We start from the raw sequence: 25197 nt of genomic DNA, 5'->3' as shown, positions 1-25197 counted from the left end.
CTGAAAAGGGATGGACAAGCAATAGGACCTTGGGGCTCTTGGAGGGGAGATGTAACCCAGACTCACAGTGCTTAGTCAATGAAACTGTTCATTGTCTCAAGTCTAAGTGACATTTAAAGGGGGAGTTCACATTTTCAAAAGAGGTATCTTAATATTCACTGCTGCTAATTGGGTTCTGTCCAGACATAAACATTAGGAAGAGAAAGTTTTTTATCTGCAGGCTGCATCCTCCTAACAGATGGAATTCCCTCTCCTGTCTCTTTCATTCCTCCTTCCTTTTTTCAAAGGAGACTGTTAGCCTGGCAAAAACCTTTCTGATGCTAATGTTTACCTATATAGCAGCACAAGCCAGAGGGCTGTAGAAGTGACCTAAAGAGAAAAAAGAGAAATGCAAAAAGGACAGCTAGTTGAGTATCTTGAGTTAGTCAGAGAAGAGTGCTGAACAACGTATGCTTTCTTCTGGCGTCTTTATTGGTATTCTATCCAAGACTAGGCAAATTAAAGCATAAGGTCTTAGCTTCAATTTTAGCATGGTAAGAAAGCGAGTGAGAGACAGTGTTGACATTATCCAAGCAATTACACATGTGGAATGGGTAGCTGGGAAGATAGAGGTCCCTCCTTCTCTAAGACCTCCTCTGTAGACTTTAGTCCTAAAGTACTGTCTAGTTTGTAGCTTTTGTATTATTCTAAATACCCAGCATTACGAATTTTCCATGAAGTTCTCTTTGTGTTCCCTTTAGATGCAATACAAAGATACATACATACAACTTACAAATGCCATACCCAGATGATACCTGGACCTATAACCCTCCTTTCTCTGTTGGCTCAACTCAGGATTGGGGCCTACAAATGGCAAGCCAGTCCACAGACTGAGTGCCCTTGGGCAACTTGTCACTTCTTTCTGGAATGTGAGAACAAAATTCTTAGCATTTTGGGATCTTTTTTTAAATGAGTTAAGTGGGTAATAACCTTAAGATCACATAGAAATGCCATGGGGTCCTTTCTACTTAACATATTCTAGTTCCATTGATGTCTACTGCAACGTGCTCTCTTTCTTTGACCTTTACTTTGTAAAACTAAGTAGTAATTTGCAGCTGTTCCTCTCTGCAAAGCAGCCCCGAAGGCAGTGGAATCTAAGGCAAGCTACCTTGGAGTCAGTTAATCCTTTCAAATCTTCCTAGCTGGTCCCTCATCACTCTTATCAGGCAATCTGTCTAATGATTGTTGGAAAACATCTTTTAATCTACCCAGTTGATTTGTTATCTTTAAATACCCCTTTAGTTTAATTTCCAGCTATAATGTCTATTAGCAACTGAGCACAGTGAATGATTTTAGATTTGTGTATTGAGATTAAAGTATCTTTTCATCTCCTTTGAAGGTTTGGAGAGTGATACAGTTTGCATTAAGAAGCCTTTATAGGTTCAGACAATTGAATCTTAATCACAATTGAATCATATAGTTTTGCAATTCTATTTCTCATGTTCTCAGTGTGCATGTAATCTTAATATATCCATGAAAGGTCAGAACAATTTAATAACCAGGAGTTGGTCTGCAGGCATCTATGTAAATGAATACCATTTTATGAATGTACTTACTGCCCACGTAGTAGATTTTCACCTTGGAAAGATGCAGTACAATCCTATGCGAGGAGCTATTGTAATACATGTCCATTAAACAGTCAATATGTTTGGGGCTAGAATAATGACTAGTAAGACCATTCAGCAGGCACGGGCCTATATTCAAATTTTCAGCACCCATATACAAACCCAAAAATTCTAGCACAGCCACCTGAGTGAATGTCATGTCTGTGCTGTGCCATGCAGAGGCAGGAGGATGGCCTGGGCTTCTGGCCTGCAGTGTTTTTCCAGATTCAGTAAGGATCTTTCTCAGAGGAATATGGCATAAAATGACCTCTGTGTGTGTGTGTGTGTGTGTGTGTGTGTGTGTGTGTGTGTGTGTGTGTGTGGAGTGCATAGGTATGAATTTGCACAAACCACACCTTTATCTCTCTCACACACACACTCACTCTTACCACATGTACACAGATACACACACACATAGAAACACACACACACACAGATACACACACAAAGACATCTATAATTTTAGTATTGCTTGGTACATATAATACTTTGGGATTTCTGTGCACTAATTAGATTTCCTAAGCAACTGAAACATCATTTATTTTAAAAACCTTTTAAATTATATTAATTCTTTCTCACTACATATTTCTCTATTTGATATTTCTTTGATCATATGAATTTTAAATGTTATTCTTTTGTATGCAGTGTTATAGATGATGATACGTAATTATACATTTATTTTGTTGAATGAATTTAAGACATTTTTACTGTTTTGTGGCTAGCTAATTTTCATTCTTTTATTTGTGAAGTTGAATTTATCCTTGACCAAATATTTATTAGCTACATTATTAAGGTTTCATGGGACAAAACTGTAGTTTGATTTGGCCTCTGATTACAATAAAATGCTTCTATTCACCTGCAATCTAGAACTTTGGATGCAGCTTACAACATCTCTCCTCCAAGAAGATTTGTTCTTACCGAACATTCTAACTCCTTTGACTGTTTATACCCTTCATCCTACAACACTTGAAAACTGTGGCATTTACTGATTATCTGCTTGTGAACCATTGAATCCCTAGCTTGGTTTACTCACTTCGTAGATAATGTGCAAGTTCTATTTTAGATCTTCAGAGTAGACCTCCTTATGTGCCTGAGAAGAAGCAAAGATGCCATTGTGTCACTGTGCCCTCCTGTGCCTCTTGTTACTTGTAAAGTTGTGTACTACTAAGTTGGGGAAGCACTTTTTATTTTTCTTAATTAACTAATTAATTAATGTCAGTGTGTACGTGTGCGTGTGTGCGTGTGTGTGTGTGTGTGTGTGTGTGTGTGTGTGTATCTGTGAATATATGTGAGCTCACTTGCCATAGAGTACATATGGAGATCAGAGGACAACAATGTAGAATCAGTTTTCTTATACTACCTTAGCATGGATTCTGGGAACTGGAACCAAGTCATCCTGCTTGTACAATGCCCATCTCCTAGCTATAAGTTTTCTCTTGAAGAAAGAATATGTCCTAAAGTCACACCTGGTCATTGCCCTATGACAAGGAACAGTGTGACTTTGCTTTCTCCTCTGAGGTATGGATGAAGTGGCATGAAAGGGTGTGCTATGAAGTATATCTAAAGGGGCAAGTCAGATACCCATTAATATTTAAAACATATTTAGACTACTGAACAGTCTTTGTCAGTGTTTCACGAACCTGAACCAAGGACTTCAGTTCTGTCTTCCACAAGTCTACACTAGTTACGTAATTCAACTAGACTTTATTGAATCTTTTCCCTATATGAGATAATATTTTAAAGATAAGATACAATAGGCATGGTATAAATTCTCTATAGTTTCTTGACTTTTGGGAAACACTTAGAAAAAATTCTGCTATTTAAAGGTTTTATAGAGAAGAAACAGAGTTTCTCAAAGCTTCTGACTGAAGTCCTCTCCTTAATGTTGGCTGTGAGCTGTGAAAGTCATTGGATGAGAGATCATCTCTACGTGGGATCATGAATGCACAGTTGACGTCTTCTTAGAAGGCGATGCAAAACTTGTCTGCATGAGCCGAAGACAGTGAGAAGAACCTACAGCACTCCAGAGTATTTGTGAGGGCACCGTCAAGCTGTGATGAAGAGAAATTGAATTCCCTGAGGAAAGAAGGCGGGCATCCGATCATAAAAGCTTTCATGGAACATGAGGAAGAGTTCGGATGTTATATGGGCACAGACAGGAATTTGTTAGGAATTTTGTGCAGAAAGTAGCCATTGTCATTAGTTCCTTCTCAGCAGCCAAGGAAGGGCAGGTGTTGAGGCAGTGCAAGTGTTTAAAGGCTTGGTAAACATGTGGTGCATTTCTGCTTATCAAGTGATTTTGAGAAAAAAAGACCCACAGAAAATGCTAGTCTTTAGCGGGAGCACCATGTCTACCTCACTCATGGGTAAAACATAAATTTATACCTCTTGCAATGAAAGACACACGATTAGAACCTAGGAGTTGGCGAAATATTATTAAGTCCAAGAATTTTTAATCTGAGAATATGAAGTTAAGGAAAATCAGAAAGATAATTGTAATTATGTTCCATTATAATTCTGATCAAAGGGCTAAGAGGCTCATGAAATCTGCATCCCACACTCATACATTGTCTCTCATTGATTAAAGAAAAATACCATCTTTCCCACGATTAACTCTCCAAATACCTAGGGCTCAGTTCGTGACTTCTGGGGTAAATTTTTCCTTTGGTGATATAAATGTAGTGTCTACCCAATGATTATGTGAACAGCTTTACTTGTCTCTAAATTTCTCAACAAGGTTATGGATTTTCTAAATACTTGGCTTTCACAGAGTAAGACTAGAGTAGCTAATTTATCTTCTATTTCTCATCAATTCAGAAACTTAGGAAGCATTGCAACCACCTCCATACCATTGACCTAGAACTTTCTCCTTCATAAGGAATGTTTACAGATGTCTAAATTTTCAAAACGTAATCCCCTATTGTCTCTTCTGACAAATAGCATTTCACTGTAAATTTTCCCCAAGAGCAAGAGATTAATTATTTCTATTCACAGTTGTTAATTATGTTTCCAAATGCAGCAGATAGAGAAAATAGCCAAATTAGTCCCCAAGCACACAATCTTCATTTTTAAAATAAAAGATTTTCTCTACTGTAACATTATCACCTCCTTCCCTTCCCTCTTTGTTTTGCATCCATTAGTTTAGATCCCCTTTCTCTTCTTCAATGCCAAGGGTTCAAAATGCTTTCCTTTTCCTTTCCTTTTTTTAAAATCAGCCCCGTATCCGACTCACATTCAGCTTGTAAGATAAGCAGATCGTTAAATGGTTATATGCCATTTTCTTTACCAGGAGTCATCTATATTGTAGATATTTGGAGATTTTGGTATGAGAAATATCCGTGTAGAAACCAACTGTAATAGGAAACTTTCTCCAGCAATTCTTTGCCGCAGACCTATGTTGGGAGCTGAGAAGATCTCCTCATCTATCTCATGGCAGTCTATCCCACGACATCCCTTTGCACTGCCTTTGAAACCCGTTTTTATCACCTGCTTATAAGTTTAGAGAATATCCTCCTCCACCTGCATCCTTCACCTCAGTCGATAAGCAATATACAGAGGGAAGACAAGATTCGCCATTGAGATAATGAGACCTAAAGAGCTGATCGATGGAGAAGACTTAATGAGCATCACCAAGGTCCAGAACAGCTTGGATTCTAACCACCTTCAGCCATGCTAGATCACAGTCTAATCATTCCAATGCAAAGAACACTGTGAACTGAAAACTAGCACCAAGCCATGAGAGAACCATACATGCTTTTACATGTGCCTTTGTAGGGAAATGGCTTTGGGTTTAAAAACTAGTTTCAATAAATGGGATTTAGGTACTGTTTTGCCTATCTCCCCACTGTTCTTTATTCTCTAAGCGAGTGTGTTTTCTTTTAATGATATAAAATATACTTTTTAGAGGAAAGGCTTTGATCTCATGAATATGATCAAAACACACTGTATGTACGTATGCAATTATCAAAGAACTAATAAAATAGCATAAAACTCTTATTTGTCATTGAAACATGAGTTTGATCTATTGGTGCATTGGTTACATTTCCCCTATTAAACCAGGAAGCTGGCTGTTCCTGCTCTAGTGAATGGGTCTGTGGGTCCAAGGCCTCTGCTCTAGGTTGGTTTCGTATTATGCTGCAGGCTGTAGAAAACATTACCTCTGATCTGGTGGAAAAGAATTCTGCTCTCACAAACCAGAAGCCAGAATATCATCCTTGAAAGACAAGATCCATTATTTGAAATCACCTACATCAAAGAGGCGTTTTATTTTAGAGTAAAAACTTTCAAACCATGCAAATCCATCTTACATGTGAGTAGTGGTTAGTTATAATGGTCAACTTGATGCAACCTAAAGTCACCTGAGGAGGGAGTCTCCGTTGTGGAATCACCGAGATCAATATTGAGCTAATGTATTAGAAGACACACCCGCTACAGGTCAATCCCAAATGACACAATTTATGCGATTAATTGCAAATGAGGTGGTTTGTGCTGTTTTATTGCTGCAGTGACATCAGGAGCCCCATCTCTAATTTGCAGCCAAGTGGGACAGCAGACTCTTCTGATTCCTATAATAAGCTCTGCTTGATCCTATAGCTAAACGTGTCATCTGTGAAATGTGTGCAGCAGTTCTGCCTTCCCATGCATAGATATATTCTTGAATTTAATCCCAGTGGGGCAATGAAATGGCCCAGTAGGGAAAGTCCTTGCTGTATAACCTTGCTGGGCTGAGCTCAATCTCAAGGATTCATTATGGAAGGAAGGAACTAACATTCACAAATCTTCTGGCCTTCGTGTGTCTGCTGTGACACACTCATTCTCTCTGTCTCTTGGTCTCAGTCTCTCTCTCTCTCTCTCTCTCTCTCTCTCTCTCTCTCTCTCTCTCTCTCTCTCTCTGTCTCTCTCTCTCTCACATACATACACACAAGTATACTACACTTTTTGGTAGGACATATTTGAGCAAAGGGACACAAAGCAGCTCCCCTGGTAGCCTCATTATGGAATGGCACCTCACATCTCCGAGAGGTTAAATATACGTAGTTTTACTTCTTAGTCTGGGTTACCTACTGTTCTTTTATATAATTGTCTTCTGGAGGATTATTATTATTATTATTATTATTATTATTATTGTAAGGTTTGCTTTCTCTAGCCTGGGCTACTCAGGGTATGTGATGGCTCCTGTGTACACAGCTTGTACAACTGGAGCTCTGGCCTGAGAAAGCCATCAGTTGGTAGAGGCTGATCGCATGGTTCAAAAGTGGTATAAGCAAATTGGCCTCCTGTCTAGGTCAGTGTAGACACATAGCAGAGATGGAGCTGGATAGGATTTGAATTGACATTTTATCCCAAGGGTCAACGAAATGTTTCTTTTTGCATGTTTTCCCTCAGCAGATCTGGTTTAAAAGTTCATGGATGCATCGGGCTATTTGTTCCTAATCCATTTTTCATATATTCTGGCACATCCAAAAAAAAAAAAAAAAAAAGCCTCAAAAAAGATACCAAACTGAAAAAGCGTTGTATTCTGAGTTTTGGGGAGGGGGCAGAAGTGTGGGGCCTGTGTGCAGTCTTCAGGGAAGTTGCAGAAGAGTACATGCTGAGCTGAGCGGGAGAGGGCACTGGTTAGGTCAAGTTCACTATCACAGGATAGCAGCTTCCTGTCTATCAGTCTCCAAAGGAAAGATAGCTGTTAGCCGGTGCTATGCTGCTGTGGCTGGATCAATCTGTAGTTAGCTTCCCTTGTCTATGAGTTTCAAGGTGTTGGGAGGCATTTGAAGAGCCCAGCTTGTACAGAGATTCTGAACAACATGGCATTGTTCTCCCCAGTAGATAATCTGACCACCCCATCTCCTAGAGTTAGGGTGCTCAGTGTGAAAAGTGACTGTTGTCCTAGCTGAAAAGGCTGCTGCTTCTCGGTAAAATTTATTCTTGGTTTGAAGTGAAAACTCTAGGTTAACTAGGACAAGCCAAATTTAATTTAATTTGGAGCCAGTTTCATATCAATTAATCAATGACTTTCTATCCCCAAGAGCCCTCCCCCCATTCCCTCCCTTTACCATCTCCTTCTAACTATACTTTTTGGTTACTTGTTCGGGTTCTTTTACGTACCACCCTTCTCCTCCCCAATCCCTTCTAACCCCCCAATTGTAGGGGAGAAAGAAGGACAGAGGGGAAAGGAGTCATAGATGTTTTCAGACTCCTTCCTGCTGGTTAGGGGTGTCAAGTTCCTTGGGCCAATTCCAACCTTCATCGTCAGGATATCTCCAACCAGCAACCAGCAGTTTAGCAAATGGTGAAAGCAGCAGCAGGGACCACCAGCAGCAGCAGCAGCAGGGGCAGCCACACGGGAAAGCGGCATCTGCTGCAATTCTCTCAGGGCTGTGGCATTTTGGTATCCTCTCAAAGTTTTCAGAATTTCAAACGTAAACCATCTTCATCTGGGAAAAATCACATGCCTCCTAGAGTGTGAGACAAATCCTAGCTGCTGTGGACAATCTGAAGCAGCCCTGTATCCCATACCTGGAGTTAAAGCAAAAATATATTCACAAAACATAACTGGGCTTTTAAAGAAAATAAAATTCTCATGACATCTTCCCTCTTTGGGAACAGCGAGCAAAGATATTTAGCTTCAAGGCTTAGCTTTAATAAACAAAGTGACCTTTACATTTTAGCTCCAAGGAGTAAATATAATCTTAGAGGTGCCATTGGCAATTGAGCCTGGGTTGGAAGGGTCTGAGAGTCTAATGCGGCTCTAACAGACTTGCCTTCAAGGAAACACCAATTTGATAAAGGGGTTGCTGAGAAGCACTGAGTGTCAAGGACAGCTGCATCATGAAAATTGTGATTGTGTGTTTAGAAACAGCATCGGTTTGCTATAATTTGGAAGCTCTCAGGTACCATAGACCGTCTGCACTGTGTGTGTCACTAGCTCACCTAGACCTCAGGAGATCTGAAATGTCAGCATGTAAATGAAGACATTTCTCACTTTGCACAAAGAAACATTGCAGACGCCTTTAAACAGCGGTCAGTCTTTGTATACATTGCTGAAGAGAAACGGAACATACAATCCAAAAGTCATGTTCCACTGCCACGTGGTGGTGAAGAATGACTTCTTTGAAATGTTGTATTTGGTACATGAAGTATGATGTAATAAAGTTTGATTTTCCCATAACCAGTGTAGAACTGATCCTTTAATATAGAAAAAGTCATATGATGTTCGAACTGCAAGGGAGACTATAAACTATCTGTGTTGAATTGTAGCATGTTGAAATGATGAAATTGGGCTCTTGGATGTAATATGAACTCCGTTAGCCCTCACATGGACAGCAGCAGTACTGGACTCATATCTTGCTCACTGAACACTGCCCCGCCTCCCCACTACCTCTATGGCACTTGACATACTTTTGTCTGTATTCCCATTTAGACAGTTCATTAATACTGATGTTGCAGCACATTTTCTTAATTTAATCTTGTTGGATAACTTTAACAAATAGAACAAACACCTTGCTCCAGCTCCACCCCCCAAGAAACACAGATAGTGGCAAAGCCCATGTAATATATGGGCTCTCCGTGATGAACATTTCTTATCTCTAACACAGGAGAGGTCGTTGGCATCAGAGCTTCTCCTCAACCCTACAGCCACTAAGCCACTAACATCACATTGCCTATTCTGTACTGGTGCCACTTTTATCGTTTAGTATCTAGTTCTCATGGATAAAACTGGAAATACTTATCTTGATCTATAGCTGCAAATTCTAGATCCAATGTTAGGAGTTACTTAAAAACATATTGAGCCAGAAATAAGTACTTGACTTAATTTTTAAATTTGTTCCTCTGAATGTTAGTTCTCCAAAATGCCCATGTGAAAAAACAGATCCTCCTCTGATTACACATGACAAGTTTTGTCTCCTTCTTGCTTTAGAACAGCTTTAAGAGATCCTTAGAACTGGGGCCTTCCTTTTCCCTTTATTTTGATGTTGCTTAGATCTACAGCATAATTAATCTTCTGCGATGGCAAACCTGCTCATTACACTTAGGAAATGCTGACTGTGGGCTAGTTTTGGCTCCGTTGGATAACAACAAAGCTTACTTTATGAGTTGGACATTGTTATTTCATAGTTGCCTACAGATAAATGACGTGGTGAATGATTTATAAAGATCACATGACTAGGCAGAAGAAGCATTCAGTTACATGACAATCTCAGGCTCCTTGAGCATTTCGACTAAAAAACAATCACTTGACTTAATTGGTAAATTCATCCGAGCCAACTGGCCAGGGCTTCCTTGAGCACAGGCTTTTTATATAAAGATAAAATGCAGCTAAGCAGAGCAGTTGTAGAAGTAAGAGATTCCCAGTGCTTAAGGTGTTGCTCTCTGCATTCATACTTCATCACTGACTGTCCAACCTTGACTATAACAAGAAGGCAAGAATTGATGTCTCTTGCAATCCTACAGCCAAGTTAGATGTGGGAAACAAAAGCCTGAGTATATAGCTACATCTTGGAATAAATGCTTTCTGCAGTCAGTCATTCATGGCCAAAGTCCTTTACAGAAATAGAAAATTACTTTAAATTTGGCTGCAAACTGTTTTGTCTGACCTCTGTTATACTGAGGAACTTCTTACCGCCACATGCAATGTAAACATGCATCTTGGCCATTCCCCATCTCAAGCCTCTGTTATGCCTCTCATCCCCACATCAAACATGGACACACACACACACACACACACACACACACATACACACCCTCAAAACTCATTGTTGTTTCAGATGGCCTATATTCTATCCCATCTTACATTAGAAAAAGCTTTTCTGTGCTTTATAAAACTTGAATGTCAATATTGATAGGAATATACATTTATTGATTACATTGTGTCAGTGCCTGTGTACCACTTGTTGTAAATCGTAGTGTCTCCTTCATTCTCTGACGTCTATCAGTTCAGCATGAAGAGTGCCACTTGATACTAAAGATGACCGAAGTGAACTGGAATAAAAAGGAAGAAATGAGTAGTTGAACGGCAAACACTTTGCTATTCAACAGGAATAAAAAAATGTCTCCCAAAACATCTATATTCCTAAAGTCATGTTTCTCTTTTTCTTAAAAAAAAAAAAAAAAAAAAAAAAAAAACCTAAATGGATTCTAAAGATTTTTATTTTTTGATGCATATTTCTACTTTTATAAAAGTACTTTGCAGGTAAAACAGATAACAAAGATTCATGTAGTCTATCATTGTTAAATAAATTAAAAATCCATATGTGAGTGAATGTCTATTTTACATGGACTTTGCTGGTTTCTAATAATGTAAAAGAATTCCCTGGTAACTACACTAATGCCATGATCCTGTGGGATGCGGGAACTCAGTCCTGAATGTGAGGCCCAGAAATGACAGGGAAGTTCTACCATCGTCATAGAGAAATGATGCCACTCCTGTCCCCAAGTCTGCTCTTGAGGCTAGCTTCCATTTCTACGTGGAGCATCCTCATTAACGGTCATAAATGCTGGGTAATGTTTTTTTGTTTTGTTTTGTTTTTGAGACACAGTTTCTCTGTGTAGCCTTGGCTATCCTGGATTCACTTTGTAGACCAGGCTGGTCTCAAACTCACAAAGATCTGCCTGTCTCTGCCTCAATAATTTACTTACTTCTTTTTTTGTGCATTGGTGTTTGCCCAGATGTATACCTGTATGAGGGTGTCAGGTTTGAAGCTGGAGTTACATACAATATTGAGCCACCATGTGTGTGCTGGGAATTGAACCCGGGTCCTCTGGAAGAGCAGTCCGTGCTCTTAACCGTTGAGCCATGTCCCCAGCCCCTGTGTGATGCTTAATGCTTAAATGGAAGGAAAAAAGAAAGCACATGAGTGTGGAAGCTTCTTAAATGCCAGTTTAACAAATTTGAGTTTCTTATGCAATGAACTATTTTTAACCTCCTACAATTAATGATAAATGGATGAAAGAAAAGTCTGTGTATTGATGATATAGTAAATAGTGGATATATGTTTTGCTGCGCCTACGTTTCTCAGCCCATGGCCTCTGAAATGCTGTGCACATGAGAGTTTCTAGTCTTTTAATTGTTTCTAGCTTAAAGTAGGGACGTAGGGTGTCTCCTGTGTGTGTATGGGAGTAACAGATACAGATTGCTTTATGGCCTTTTATTCCAACATGTAATTGAAAATAGAAACTGTACGTAAGCAAGCAGCAGTACAAGTAAAAAAGAAAATGCCTATAATTTAACTGGAGCAAGAGTATGAACTGGCAGCCTATTTATCTTACTTTGGGTTTCTATTGCTATGAAGAGACACCATGACCACGGCAACTCTTATGAAGGAAAACATTTAATTTGAGCTAGCTGACAGTTCACATGTTTAGTCCATTCTCATCATGCTAGGAAGCGTGGCAGCGTGCAGGCAGTCATGGTGCTGGAGACATAGCTGAGAGTTTTAAGGCTGGATGGGCATCCATGAGGAGGGGGATGTGATCCAAGGGGCCTCGCTTGAGCTTCTGAATCCTCAAAGCCTACCCGCTGTGACACGCTTCCTCCAATAAGGATACGCCTACAAGGCTACTCCAAAAAGGAAACATCTCCTAATAGTGCCACTTCCTATGGGCCTATGGGAACCATTTTTATTCAAACCACCGCTCTATCAGACGACTGGATTTTCAAAGATGATAAGCAAATGACCAAATGAAAGGGATAGAAGAAAGAAGACATAGCTTTTCTACCATGAATGAAAGCAATGTTTGCACACAGAGCACACAGTTTCCAGCAATCACCTAGAAGCATCGTTTCAAGAGAGGGAAAACCTAAGGATATGTGCTCTACCATCCTTGATAAAAACCTGCACTTGTAGTTTCTTTCCTTCATATAAATAATTAAATGGTGTATCTCAAAAGTGGTTACAAAACTCATACTGTTTTATATGTTAATTCTACTTCATGACTGGAAAAAATAATGTATAAAAATATTAGTCTATATTTAGTCATATTATATAAGTGATCATAAGAAAATATCTATTAATAGTAATTGATTAATCACATGGTTGCATGTTTATTAAATCAAATTCTATGTAGCCCTTCAAAATAATACATGAGAATATTTAATAACCTGTAAAATGTTTGCAGTGTTATGTATGTACAGGAACAAAAATATGGAAAAAACCAAATTCAAACATTAAAAATTTTAATGATCCTTTTTCTTAGTGGTTCTCCAGCAAATTCTCTTTTTCTGAGTGCTTTTTAAAATTTCTAGCTTGCTAATTCTTGTCCATTTTTTAAAACATACTAAATTCAAATAGATAAATACATAAAACAAAAATTTGATATTTTAGTACAGACATTGATACTTAACAGGTGTTAGATGCTCCCCAATGTTCCTCAAGGAAGATTCGTTTTGTTGATCATATTAGTTTATATTATTTTTCTATCATTCTAAGTTTGTGTTAAGACAAATGATTCCTTGAAAATAAATAAAAACATACTATTATAAAAATACATCATCAGAGTAAGTATTTAGATAGGAGGTCAAATGGAGTTTGTTTGTATGGAGTTTGTGGGAGTCTGGCCCATTGTGGAAAGATTGAGGATAGGGAAAGAGTGCTTGGCCAGATGTTGAAAAGAGTGCTTGACCAGATGTTGAAAAGAGTGCTTGGCCAGATGTTGAGAGAATTGTTTCACTGTCACGCGAGCACATCCATATTCATGGGAAGCATTATCAACCAATAGAAGAAGGAATTATTTGAATCAGGCTCACAATCTTGAATTTTAAGGAAAGGTAAACTTCTAAATTTGCTTTCATACAGTTTCTAGCTGGCTTGCAGTTCCCTATATAGTTGAAGATTACCTTCTACTTGTGACCCTTCTGCCTCCAGTTCCCAAGACTGGGATTACAGGTGCAAACCACCATATGTGGTTTATGTGTGGCCGGGATTAAGCCTAGGGCTCTGCATAAGGTGGAAATCATTCTACGAACTGAGATATATCCAAGCCCCAAAAGTCTTCCTGTACCAAGGTGAACAGATAAGTTTTATATGGACCATAAATATCAGAGTGCTGATGTATTAGTTACTTTTATGTCAGTGTGATTAAATACCTGACAGGAACAATTTAAAGGGAAGAAAAGTTTATGTCAGGTTACAGTTTGAAAGGGTGCAGTCCACAGTTGGGAAGTCATGCTGAAGTGCAGGGGCAGCTGGAGTGTATAACAGAAAGCAGAGAGCCTGGGACACTCCTAAAACTGTACCACTGGGAACCAATTGCTAGAACACAGAAACCAACTTTACTTCACTGATGGTGTTTATGATCACGCAAAAGAATATTTTAGTTTCTTTTCCTGCATCTGTGCTAAAAATACACTAACAAAACCAATTTAAGGGAGAAAAGGTTTCTTTTGACTGATGATTCTGAATTGCATTTCATCCTAGCAAGGATATCACAGTGGAAAGAGCTCAACATATTGGTCAGATCCCATCTGTAATCAGGAACTGAGAGCCATCCGTGCATGAGTGCTAGTGTTCAGTTCTCTTTCTCCATTCTTACTCAATTCAGAATCTCCTGCGTAAGGAATGGTGCTGCCCACAATGGGCAGGCCTTCCCACGGTAATTGAGGTAAGTGAGGTTAATCATCTGTTGATAAGCCTACAGGCAGACTTATACTAAGCTAGACTACTCTTCGTTGAGACTCCTTCCCTGGTGATTCTACCCTATATGAAGTTGACAATAAAAGCTAATCATCCCAAAGGTAAGCCAGAAATAATCAGAACAATATATGATATATATTTACCTTGTCTGTAATGCCTTAAAACAGGCCAAACTGTGAGCTGCCTTGTGACACTCACAGCAGCCCCTACATAATTGTCAGCCACCTTTTTGGATGGCTGTGTCTTCATAGACTTATTCTTTCCATAAAGACATGTACCTGGGCCTGAAGAGACTTTTGGACAGGCTTAAAGCAGATTAGAACTCTTATAATGTAATCCCACTCCAGTGACTTCCTGAAGAATTATGGAGGCTGGTAAGATCCCTAATCACCAGAGAACTCTGACTCTCGGAGTGAAGAAATCATGTTAGAAGTGGAATACCACCATGCTGATAGCATGCATGTCTGAAACCTATCTACCCAACTGGACTTCTTCTAGATTCTTGAACCATAGAATCATGAGAGAGAGAGAGAGAGAGAGAGAGAGAGAGAGAGAGAGAGAGAGAGAGAGAGAGAGAGAGAGAGAGAGAGAATATGAATGCTTGTTTTTAAACCACTAGTCTAAAGTACCATGTTTTAAAAAGTACATTTATAAACTAGATATTAGCCTCTATTTGTGCTGCTTCTGAATGATGAAATTAGCCCAAGAAGCAGACATATCATTGGCTATGCAATCATAGAACATAACTCTTCAGATAACAGTTTTGTGTTGCTGCTGGCTGCTTCTTGAAGAAAAAGAAGAAAAGAGAATGTAAAAATGGCAGATAAATGAGTGATTATACTTAGCAACATGGCCATTAAGCACATTCTCTTTGAAAGTTACCTAGAGATGATCAAATGCCTGTCATTACATAAGTGAAGAAAGAAGGAAACTTTCACATGAACCAGACCTCCTAGTTAGCAGGAGGTCTTCTTCCCGGATGATTCACTCTTGCCACATCTTACAGCAGAAGGGATTCTCACTTCACTAATCCTCAGATCCTCTTTGAGAGAAACCCCATAGTCTTTTGAGGAAAGCTTTAATAGCCAAATATATTAGCAAGACCACATGAAGCAGTAGACTCATTAATCTCCAGTACACCCTGGTCTACCTGCCAATTTACCACAGTGCATTACTGTAAGTAAAAGTAAAACACACTTACCAGGACATTGGTGCAGCTGGAGGAAGAGATGAAGAATGTGGGTACATTCCAATGACTAGTTTTCAGAACTGATTTATTAGCGTGAGCTCTCTCTTTCAATTTCCTGGCTTTCAACTTGACATGTACTCAACCGAAAATCAGGCACACACCTTGAAATCTTACCAGAAACGGTGTTGTTCTCATCAGACTCCCTGTTAAAGTATACTGACAGCTTTTCCTCCTTGTTCTCCCTTCCTCTACCTGCCTTTATCATTTCCAGTGGAATAAAGAGATTTCTCATGGTCAGATGAACATCACTCCTTGAGAAGTTTCTTATGAGCGAAAAAGACAAATGCTTGTTTCTGTCATCACCAGGGCTCTCTCTGGGAGTAGCTGATGTTTTTAAATGATGCAGCCCTTTGGAAATTATAGATCTTTGGGGGACTTAAAAGGAGCTATTCTGCAGTTTGTAACAACCGTGAAAGTATGTTTTGATTACATCTGAAAAAAAAAAAAAAAAAAGGCTATCAGTAAGCCAGAAAATTTTAAGGTAGCTCAAATATTCCCAAGATATTTAATTGGTTTCTATGGTGACAGGAATAAAAACGCTCCTGAACTGGAACATTTTTCTTTAAAAATACTATGTTTCGATTTTGCAAACTAGATGATATGATCGTAGCCATTAATTGATATTACATATTACCGGTGGTTTTTGTGCAATAGTAGCTGACGAGAGTTTCAGATGTAAGTTACGCCTGCCATGCATCTATTAGGGGACCAGCTACAGTACACTGGTTCTCACCGGCCTTAGCATCCACTCCTTTCAGAGCTAGTGTGTGGGAATGTATTTATGTTGTTACCTGTACTATCATTCGGTCAAAGATTTCTATGTCCATTTCCCTTGTTCTTTCTTACTCATTTTATGGGAAGACATAAAAAAAAAATCATTCATGAGAGGCTAAATGTTTAAGAGAAGAAGAAAAGAAGCTTGGGCCATTATGGGAATTCTGACATGAATGAAGACGGGTACTTAGCTTTGGATTGAAGATTCCATTTCCTTTCCTTCAGGAATATCTTGCTTTTGATGTAATGCCTTGTTATGTGTAGCACCTTATGACTGAGTGTCTTTATAACCTTGGACCCTCTTTCTTGTTGCCATCTCGCTGTCCCACTAGGAAATATTCTTTTCCCCTTCTTTCCCCTTCTATTTTTACTTTCTTCTTTCTTTCTTCTCCTCTTCCTGATCTCTTTTCTAGAAATCCACTAAAGCCCATGTTCGTCAGGAGGTGACCCTGAGAACGCTCGCACACATAAAAGCAGTGTATGCCGTAGGCAGCATTACTACTGACTACTCGTGTGACCCTGAGTGAATTACTTTAGGAACCTGAGCCTCATCTCTTTGTTGCAATGAACATAACCACATCTGTCAGGAGTAATATTGTTATTTTTAATACGATGGACTAGAATACTGCTTTTCCGTTTGTAGCATGGTGCCCCACACAAACTACATACTTAGTAAGTATCAGCTTGCTTATTGTCCCCGCCCTCATAAAGGCAATGAAAGCCCCCAAATATTCAATGAGTTGTACCTTTGGGGCACCACGGAGACACAAGGCAGAGACAAATTTCAAATACACATCTCTGGACTGAAGTCCCACATCGCTAATTGCTCAATCCCCCTTGTATAGGTTCACATCCCCTTAACAGAAGCCCAGCAGGATCCCCAGCAGTGGGAGCAGAGCTCACAGTAGCATGCTCTTTTAGAATTAGGATGCTTTACATTGCCTTGTGGGAGAGGATTGTGTACAGTTATCTCACAGGACTTAAACTAGGGTGTCCTATAATCCTCTTCCTTGAAGTGTCTTTTTTTTTTTAAGTGTCTTCTTAATGTGCGTAACCCAGATCTTGTCATAGCTCGTGAACTTACATATTTCTTGAGTATGCTGTAAAGTTTCCCAAGTGAGTTTTTTTACAGAAGAAATTATCTTTAAATTTACATGCAGTGATAATGGAAGGTCTTCTGATAAGCAGTGCAGACACAGGAGGAAAACTAAATTTGTGTAATGCTTGAAAATTCTTTTCCCCCAAAATTTCAGATTTCATTAAAAACGGGAAAAGGTGATAAAAATAAACTTGCAGAATAAACTTCAGAATACAATGCCAAAGTTTTCAAGCAGTTTCTCAGGTCGTAAGTTGATGGCTGGTTATGAAAATGTTGTCTTCATCTCTCAGCATTGAGTCACACTGTTTTGTGTTAACAAATAAAGATGGTGCGTTGTGCAAGTTTCACTGAGCTGCAAGAACACAACATGGGGCAAGTGGTGGCGTTGACTCCATTTTTCTATAGACTTTCTTCTACCAGAGTATATGTGGTCATAACTTTCTTCTTTTAATCACTTTCCTCCCCCTTTTCACTATTATTTCTGCCTCAGTGATCTTCCTTCTTTTGATTGTTTCGGAATCTGGGGTAACGTTCACTAGTGCTGCCCTACAAAGAGCTGTGCATTGATAAACACTTATTGCCCTCCCCTCAGCTTTCAGAGAGGATGGTACTTATCCCACACTGGGAATAGGCAGTTTTTCCACCCACGTTGGTCAGCAATTTACTTCCTTGCTCTGATTACATTTTGCTTAATTTGTTTTTAATTTCCAGGCCAGAGGCTTGCAAATGGCCTCTTGTTTCATTTGTAGAGAAAAATATTTGTGCTTGAGCAAAACAGAGTGTCCATTGGCTGTCTTTACCACTTTGTCTTTTTCCGGGTCATTACAAAATGCATTTGTTATGCACCTGCCATGTGGCTGTTTGGAGATAAGTCTTGAGAAAAGCAAACATGGCATTTCCCGGAAGCAACATATTACCACTGCTTGAGTCTAGCCTGTGAATGACAAATAATAAACAAGGAACAAGCAGCCATGAATTACATATAAGGTGAATAACATACAATAAGCACATTTCACATTAGGATCAAAGAAATAATGGAAAAATATTTACCCATAAGTGGTGATATGCACCCTATTATTCCTGACTCATCTAAGCAGGTGGATGGTCAAATCCCAAAGCAACATATCCAGGAAAAGAATTGTAAAAGCAAATAACAGTATCATTTCTATGGCATCAAGGACCACAGTAGATACCTGGAAAAAAATCATAAAGTTTCCTGCCAAGTTTTGAAAATTGTGTCAGGAAGCCATACGTGAATCTCGAGCAGGTCAAAGGGTGCAGGTGCATTTAATGTTATGACACAGTTTATTTAGCATGTGTGTGCATATGGACATGCACATGCCACTGCACACATAGGGTGTTCAGAGAGCATCTGTGGGAATCAATTCTCTCTTTCCACCCAAGGATCAAACCCGTGTAGTCAGGCTTCATGGCAAGCACCTTTACCCAACGAGCAATCTCACTGGGCCACGTTCAATTTTTGACTACGCTAAGCTGTCAGTAGGAATACAACCAAAAGCAGGGTGAAGTGATGTATTTGAAATCTATAAATTGTATTTCATGCTCATTTGTCACCTCTAGGAAAAGCAAATCAAGTTTCGTCCTCCTTCTGAAGTGGATGAATGATTGCTTAGAGCTGGCTGTGTTGGTTATTGACTTCCTATGGAAAACAATTCATCCACAGATGCACTTGGTACCATGGCTGTACGCCCCGCAAGGCATAGGCAAACGGTTGCTAATCACCCCAGTCCATCAGGATAGAGAGTAATTACTCCTCTTCAAAGCAATCTCTTCCTCTCTTCTTTATCCTGCTCCTGTCTGAGCAGAGCAGCAGAGACTGTGAGAGGACGGAACTCCCAGTGTGGAGGGACCCCTGTGCTACATTCAGTGGAAGACACATGCTAACTGATTCATTCATTTGTGGATTCATCAATTTGTTACAAAGCTACATGGACCTACTATGGAATAAGTTTTGTCTCAAGCGGAGTTCACTCCCCTGACAGCTTACTCTTGAGAATGAGAAGTTAGGATTTATGCCTTCGCAACATTTCCTTGAAAACCTGCTATTTATCTCATTAGCCAGAATGAAGAAGATCAAACATAGCAACATATCACTCATTCAAAGTCAGAAGAGAAGCCAGAAGAGGGGAGACGGCCATTTTGACCTAGTTCAAAGCAAGGGACAGACAGCTGAGTGGATACAGTGCTTGCTGCACAGGCAGAAGGAGCTGAGTTCAGATCCGCAGCATGCACCTTAATAGCTGGATTCAGCAATGTGTTCCTGCAGTTACAGCGTGAGAAGCAATGATACAAGGGTCCTAGGGGCATGCAGGCCACCTCCGCTGACCTAATTGGCCAACTGCACATTCATTGTAAGACACTGCCTGAAAAATATAGAGAAGAATAGATAAAGACACTCAACACTGTTTTCTGGCCTCTAATTATGCGCGTGTGCGTGTGCTCACACACACACACACATAAATAAATAATAAATAAATAAATAAATATAGAGAGATAAATAAACGGTTAACAGATAAATTATAAAATAAATAAATAAATAATGAGAAATACAGTCCTGTGTTTTGGATGTTCTGGATGTTCATTAGGTTGAATTTAAGCGTGTTGAAAATATTAACCTTTGGAATGCTTTCTTGAGAAGACATAACTTATTTATACATTAGCAATACTACTTATGCCCAAAGACTGAATTATAGTTATTATGTATTTCCCCATGTTTGTTATAACTTTTCTGGGTATATCTTCCTAAATCATTTAATTACTTATTAATTTACTTTTTGTAATTGACAAAATAGGAAGACAAACCCCGGTTCATTTGAGGCAAAATCATGAAAGAGTTTAAGGCTGAAATAACAAGGTTTCCCTAATCATCTGGCAACTCATTAAGGATGCACCACATTCCAATCCCTACACTAACTGAAGCCTCATTAATTTGAGAGTTGTGGTTAAGGAATTAAAATACACTGTACACGTCTTTGTGTGTCAAAATCGTGCACGCACGGCTATGTTTCCAGTCCCATTGCAAAATTACATAGGTTGTAATTTTAAATACAAGTATGAATACAGTCACTCATCATGATGTAGCATATAGCTAGCTATGGATCAAAAATAAAAAAGATAAATACATGTGTAACAAAGTTGTTAGGATGAATTTTTAAAAAGTAGGTAAACAACAACAAATCCATACTGACTTGTCCTGCTTGTTTTGAGGAAATTTGATAGAAACTAGCCTGTGTGGTTGTTAGGCACAGGAGGAACATCTTCCAACATTCCCAGCATGCAAATTACCAACTATAAGGTTTCAAGTGAACACCAGATCGAGAAGATGGGCTTTTGATCAGTTTATTTTTGGTTTAGTAGGTGCAAAACCAAGAGCTCTAATCCCTCATAGTTTTGTTTACATGATAACAAATATCCATGTATTAAAATTATTGGAAATATTTCAGCCTCTTTCTAGTGTTGCAGGGGATACAACATAATTTCATACAGTCTGGTGAATTTAGAGTATGCATGCATATTAAACTAGTTTCAGTAAATAATAAATAAAAATCACCTTGATTTTGGGTTACTTTGTAGTCGTAATTTGAGTTCCTTTTGTTTCTATGTCAGGGGAAGCAGGTTGTAAAGTGAGAAGAGACAGCACATTCTAGTTAACTGGGTACTAGGAAATCAGAAAGTGGCGGGAACATCACCTGGCTTGAGACAACCAATGGCTCTAAAGTGGGGCCTCTTCATTATTCCATGAAAACCACTCTTTGGTAATAGCACACAAGGTTGTTACCCTTTATTGTTAACTGCGGTAAGGGACACAAGGCAGTATGATCATTTGATGCCATATTTGTGTTTTGAAATCTGACAGCCTTTTTTATGTCCCAATAAATATGAAATCACCTGGAAGTATTTCTGTCCATTTAAGAGCCATTTAAATGCCCTTTTAGTGAAGCCATGTGAGTTTGTACTTAGCAAATTACCTTGGTGGCCCCTGTCAGTCATCAAATGGAGGAAGCTGTCTGGTGGACATGAGGCAGACAAATTCATAACATTTATCACAATTTATGGAGAGTAGGCAGTGTTTCACGCTGTGTGAGACACAATCTGACTTAGTTTTGCATATGTTTCCTGGCTTTCTTTCCTGCCTGGAGCGTAGCTGACAACCACAGCATTCCTCTCAACATTTTTGTCTTCTAAAAGAAGAAGCAGTTAGAAAAATGACAGAAAACTTTTAAGTTCATTCCTGGATAGCAGAAATAGAATCCAACTCTCTCTCTCTCTCTCTCTCTCTCTCTCTCTCTCTCTCTCTCTCTCTCTCTCTCTCTCTCTCTGTGTGTGTGTGTGTTATTCCTTGTGTCATGTGTGGTGGCAATATATCACTTTCAAAGGTGACATGAAGCTTCAAAATGAGCACCTCCAAATTGGGAGGGACAGTTTGCCTTGTATTCTGCCCTTTTTATTGTGACTATATATTCTTTTTCTCCTTGTCTCTCTTCCTTCATCCTTTCCTTCCCCTTCCCTCTACTTTCTCTCACTCCTTCTTCTCATTCTTTCTTCCTCCCTCCTCTTCTTCCTTCCTGCTCTGTGCAGGCTGCAGTGATCTCTCATCCCATACCCACATAGAGAGCATATCTTTCATACTGAGCCAGACTCGGGGAACACGCATTAGTAAGCCGATAGGAGAAAGTCAATGGTAGCATTAAGGTGGGCTGTCTGCAAATGTTAGGTGCACACATTTTTTTGGAGGTAAGAAGACCTACAATGAGTTGGGAATGAGATACTTCATCACCTAGTCCTAGAGGCAGAAAATGAGAGAAATCAAGCAGTTCTCAAGGCAGCTCATTCATCTTGCTTCGATTGTGGTTATTCTGAATGCCCTGGCCAAGGGTAGGCATCCCAAGGAGATTGCAAAACAAGCACTTGAAGCTATGAGTTTGCACAGATTTATAGCCCATGGGTAAGAGATGTAGAAGTAGAGCCAGCTGTGTTTTCTATGATGCTTACATTCATATCTCTGCAAACTGTTCTAAACATATTTCTAAGTCCACACAACTGCTTTTAAACTCAAACCCCTCCCTCCCTCCCTCCTACCCTCCCTCCCTTCCTCTTTCCCTTCCTTCCATCCTTCCTTCCCTCCTTCCTTCCTTCTATCCTTCTTCCTTCTCATTTCCTCTCTTCCTCCCTCCTCCCATCCTCTTCCTTGTTTCTGTCCTTCTTTTCTTTCATCCATTCTGCAGACATTTGTTGAATGCATAATGCATTGCTAAACTTATTGTAGCTGCTAGAAATACACTTGTGAGTAAAAGATATACCCTGACTCATAAAGCTTATGTTGTAATAAAAGCATAATAGGTGCTTAGAGGTTAAGATGTTTTTAGATCTAGATAAATGCTTTAAGCTTATAATGATGAGAGATGATAGATACTAATTTACATTCAGAATTTTAGACTCACCAATATAGGAGAGATGTCTTCTTCAAGGCTGCCAAATACCAATAGCCAAAACACTATGAATGTGACATATATATATATATGTCCTGATTGTTTCATAGTTCCTCTTGCTGTAGGTAGTTTATTGTATATATATCATATATATATGAATAATATATGTATAAATATACATGTGTAATAATATATATGTGTAATTATATATGTATATGTGAAATTTAATAAAAATTGTAAAAAAAAAGGGGGACATAGAAAGAAGAAAATAATAGAAAACATAATATATAGTGGGTGAGAAAATGAAAAAATGTCAGTGGAGGTAAAAAAAATCTATGCATTAATACTCAAGAAAAATATCATGGACCCAGATTTTGACTCAGGACTCATAGAATCAACCTAAAGGCAGAGTGACAATGTATTATTGGTGTGAAACAGAAGTGTGAGGCAAGAGCAAACAAATTGTGGCCCATGCTCACAAGTCTTCTTTCCTTACACAGAAAACAGCCAAACTGGTACTTTTATTTTCCCAGTTGGAATGTGACCAGGTTACCTCATGAGGAAGGGCTAGGAGTAAGGGGATAGTAGGAAATGATTCAGGTTAACAAAATAACTCTGTAGCTGGGGAGAGGGGGCAGCAAGCAAGGGTGCTTACTACTAAGCTTGGAACCATGTGGTAGAATGAAAGAACCAAACTTGCAAATTGTTCTCTGACCTCCACTTATGTGCTATATAGCACATGTATGGGTGCACATAAGTACATACATACATACATACATACAATTTTAATTAAAAAAAAACCAAATAGCTTTGCAAAAAAGAAAAGTTTCCCCTAAGAGTCCTATAAAGGGAAGAGAGTACGGTCTTCCGGTTTATCTTCTGCTCCTGACCAGTTCCCCGATGCTCTTCAAATGCTACAAATGCTTTTGTGGCATTATCAGAGGTAGGAGCATCAGCACTGTGCTTCCTTCTTCTGCCTGCCTTTTGTGCTTCTTGTGTCAACGTGATAGTTTGCTGCCATGTATCGTAATTTGTAAGCTTTTTCTCTGTGGCTTTACTGCAGATTATGTTGCTCACAGACCCGGAGATTGAGAGCAGTTTATTGATCAGCTCAGACGAAGGGGCAACGTATCAAAAGTACCGGCTCAACTTTTACATCCAGAGTCTGCTTTTCCATCCAAAGCAAGAAGACTGGATCCTGGCATACAGTCAAGACCAAAAGGTGAGCACAGTGACCTTGCCGCACACAGTGGTGCATGGCTGCCAGCGAAGAAAGCCCTCATTACTCAGCTGTGATTTCCATCTCAATGATCAATTTTTTCCCTATGTGGTATCCTGAGTGCCAGTGAGAACATGTCAGGTTGTTTGCTACAACTACTTAAAAATATGAGAAAACATACAAAACAAAGTTGAGATACCTAGAGAGATAGTATGTAGCTTGGAGGCCATGTTGGTTAGCTTTGCAACAAATACTGAACTGAAGCTCTTATGATGCAACAGTATTTGTTTTAGTTCGAGTTCATGCCTGAGTGACCTTCACTTTGAGCCTCCAGATAAATCAGTGCATCATAGTGAGCCACGGGCAAAACTCAGCCCTATCAACTAGGGCACACGTGTAAGACTCAGGCGGGTCCAGATTACCACAGATTCTTCAGGAACTAAGGAACCCAAGGGCATCTTGGTGAACCCCACATCATAAAGTCCTGTGTCACCCAGGGAGAAACCCTTTAGCCCATGGAACCTGGTCAGCCATCAGCATCTGAACTATAATCAATGCTGAAGGATTTAAGGGGCCACCGACTGTCATGGAATCCGAGGCTGCCTCATGAGTGAGGTAGATGATCATTTGTCTTGGTTCAAGACCTATTGCTTTGCCCAAACTTTCAAAGAGAAGCTACTTTACCAAGGTTTAAAAACTAGAGGGTGACTTGTAAGAGGTGAGAGAAATGTTCAGAGGTCAGTATCATCTTAAGACATTTATCTTATAGATTTTCTTCACTTGCTGTCAAAATGGAAGAAGTAGACTACCTCTTCTAAAGCATCAAATAAAGTTGTACTGCACACATGTGTCCATGTCTGTGTGTACGTCCCATGAATGTCCCACAACAGCTTATGCGATCTCTACTACTTGTCTTATATATGTGCTTTATAAATACATTATCTTTGCCTCTAAGGAACTTACACAACAATGTAGAGTGCAAGGTTAGCTATGGCAAGTAAAATTAAAGTGGTGGAGAAAAGATTCTACATGTAGGCTAACATAAGAGAAATTTGAACCCTTAAGGTTCACGGGAAAACAGGAGGGATACTGGCATGGCCTCTATGCAATCAATCTTTGAACAAAGTCATTCTGAGA

At 39.3% G+C, this 25197-nt stretch overlaps 1 protein-coding gene across 3 annotated transcripts in view; it reads left to right on the top strand.

The window, feature by feature from the left end:
• The window catches only part of Sorcs1 (sortilin related VPS10 domain containing receptor 1), a 503013-nt gene that overhangs the window by 287399 nt on the left and 190417 nt on the right, over positions 1-25197 (top strand). For all 3 annotated transcript variants that reach the window (XM_051146761.1, XM_051146762.1, XM_051146763.1), the window contains exon 4: positions 23905-24063. In XM_051146761.1, coding sequence (XP_051002718.1) covers positions 23905-24063 — 159 coding nt within the window. The remainder of the gene's footprint in view (positions 1-23904; positions 24064-25197) is intronic.

The sequence above is a fragment of the Acomys russatus genome, chromosome 5 (assembly GCF_903995435.1).
Source record: "Acomys russatus chromosome 5, mAcoRus1.1, whole genome shotgun sequence".
Taxonomy (NCBI): domain Eukaryota; kingdom Metazoa; phylum Chordata; class Mammalia; order Rodentia; family Muridae; genus Acomys; species Acomys russatus.
The sequence above is the reverse complement of the archived record's forward strand: the minus strand, read 5'-3'. Positions and strand labels throughout refer to the sequence as shown.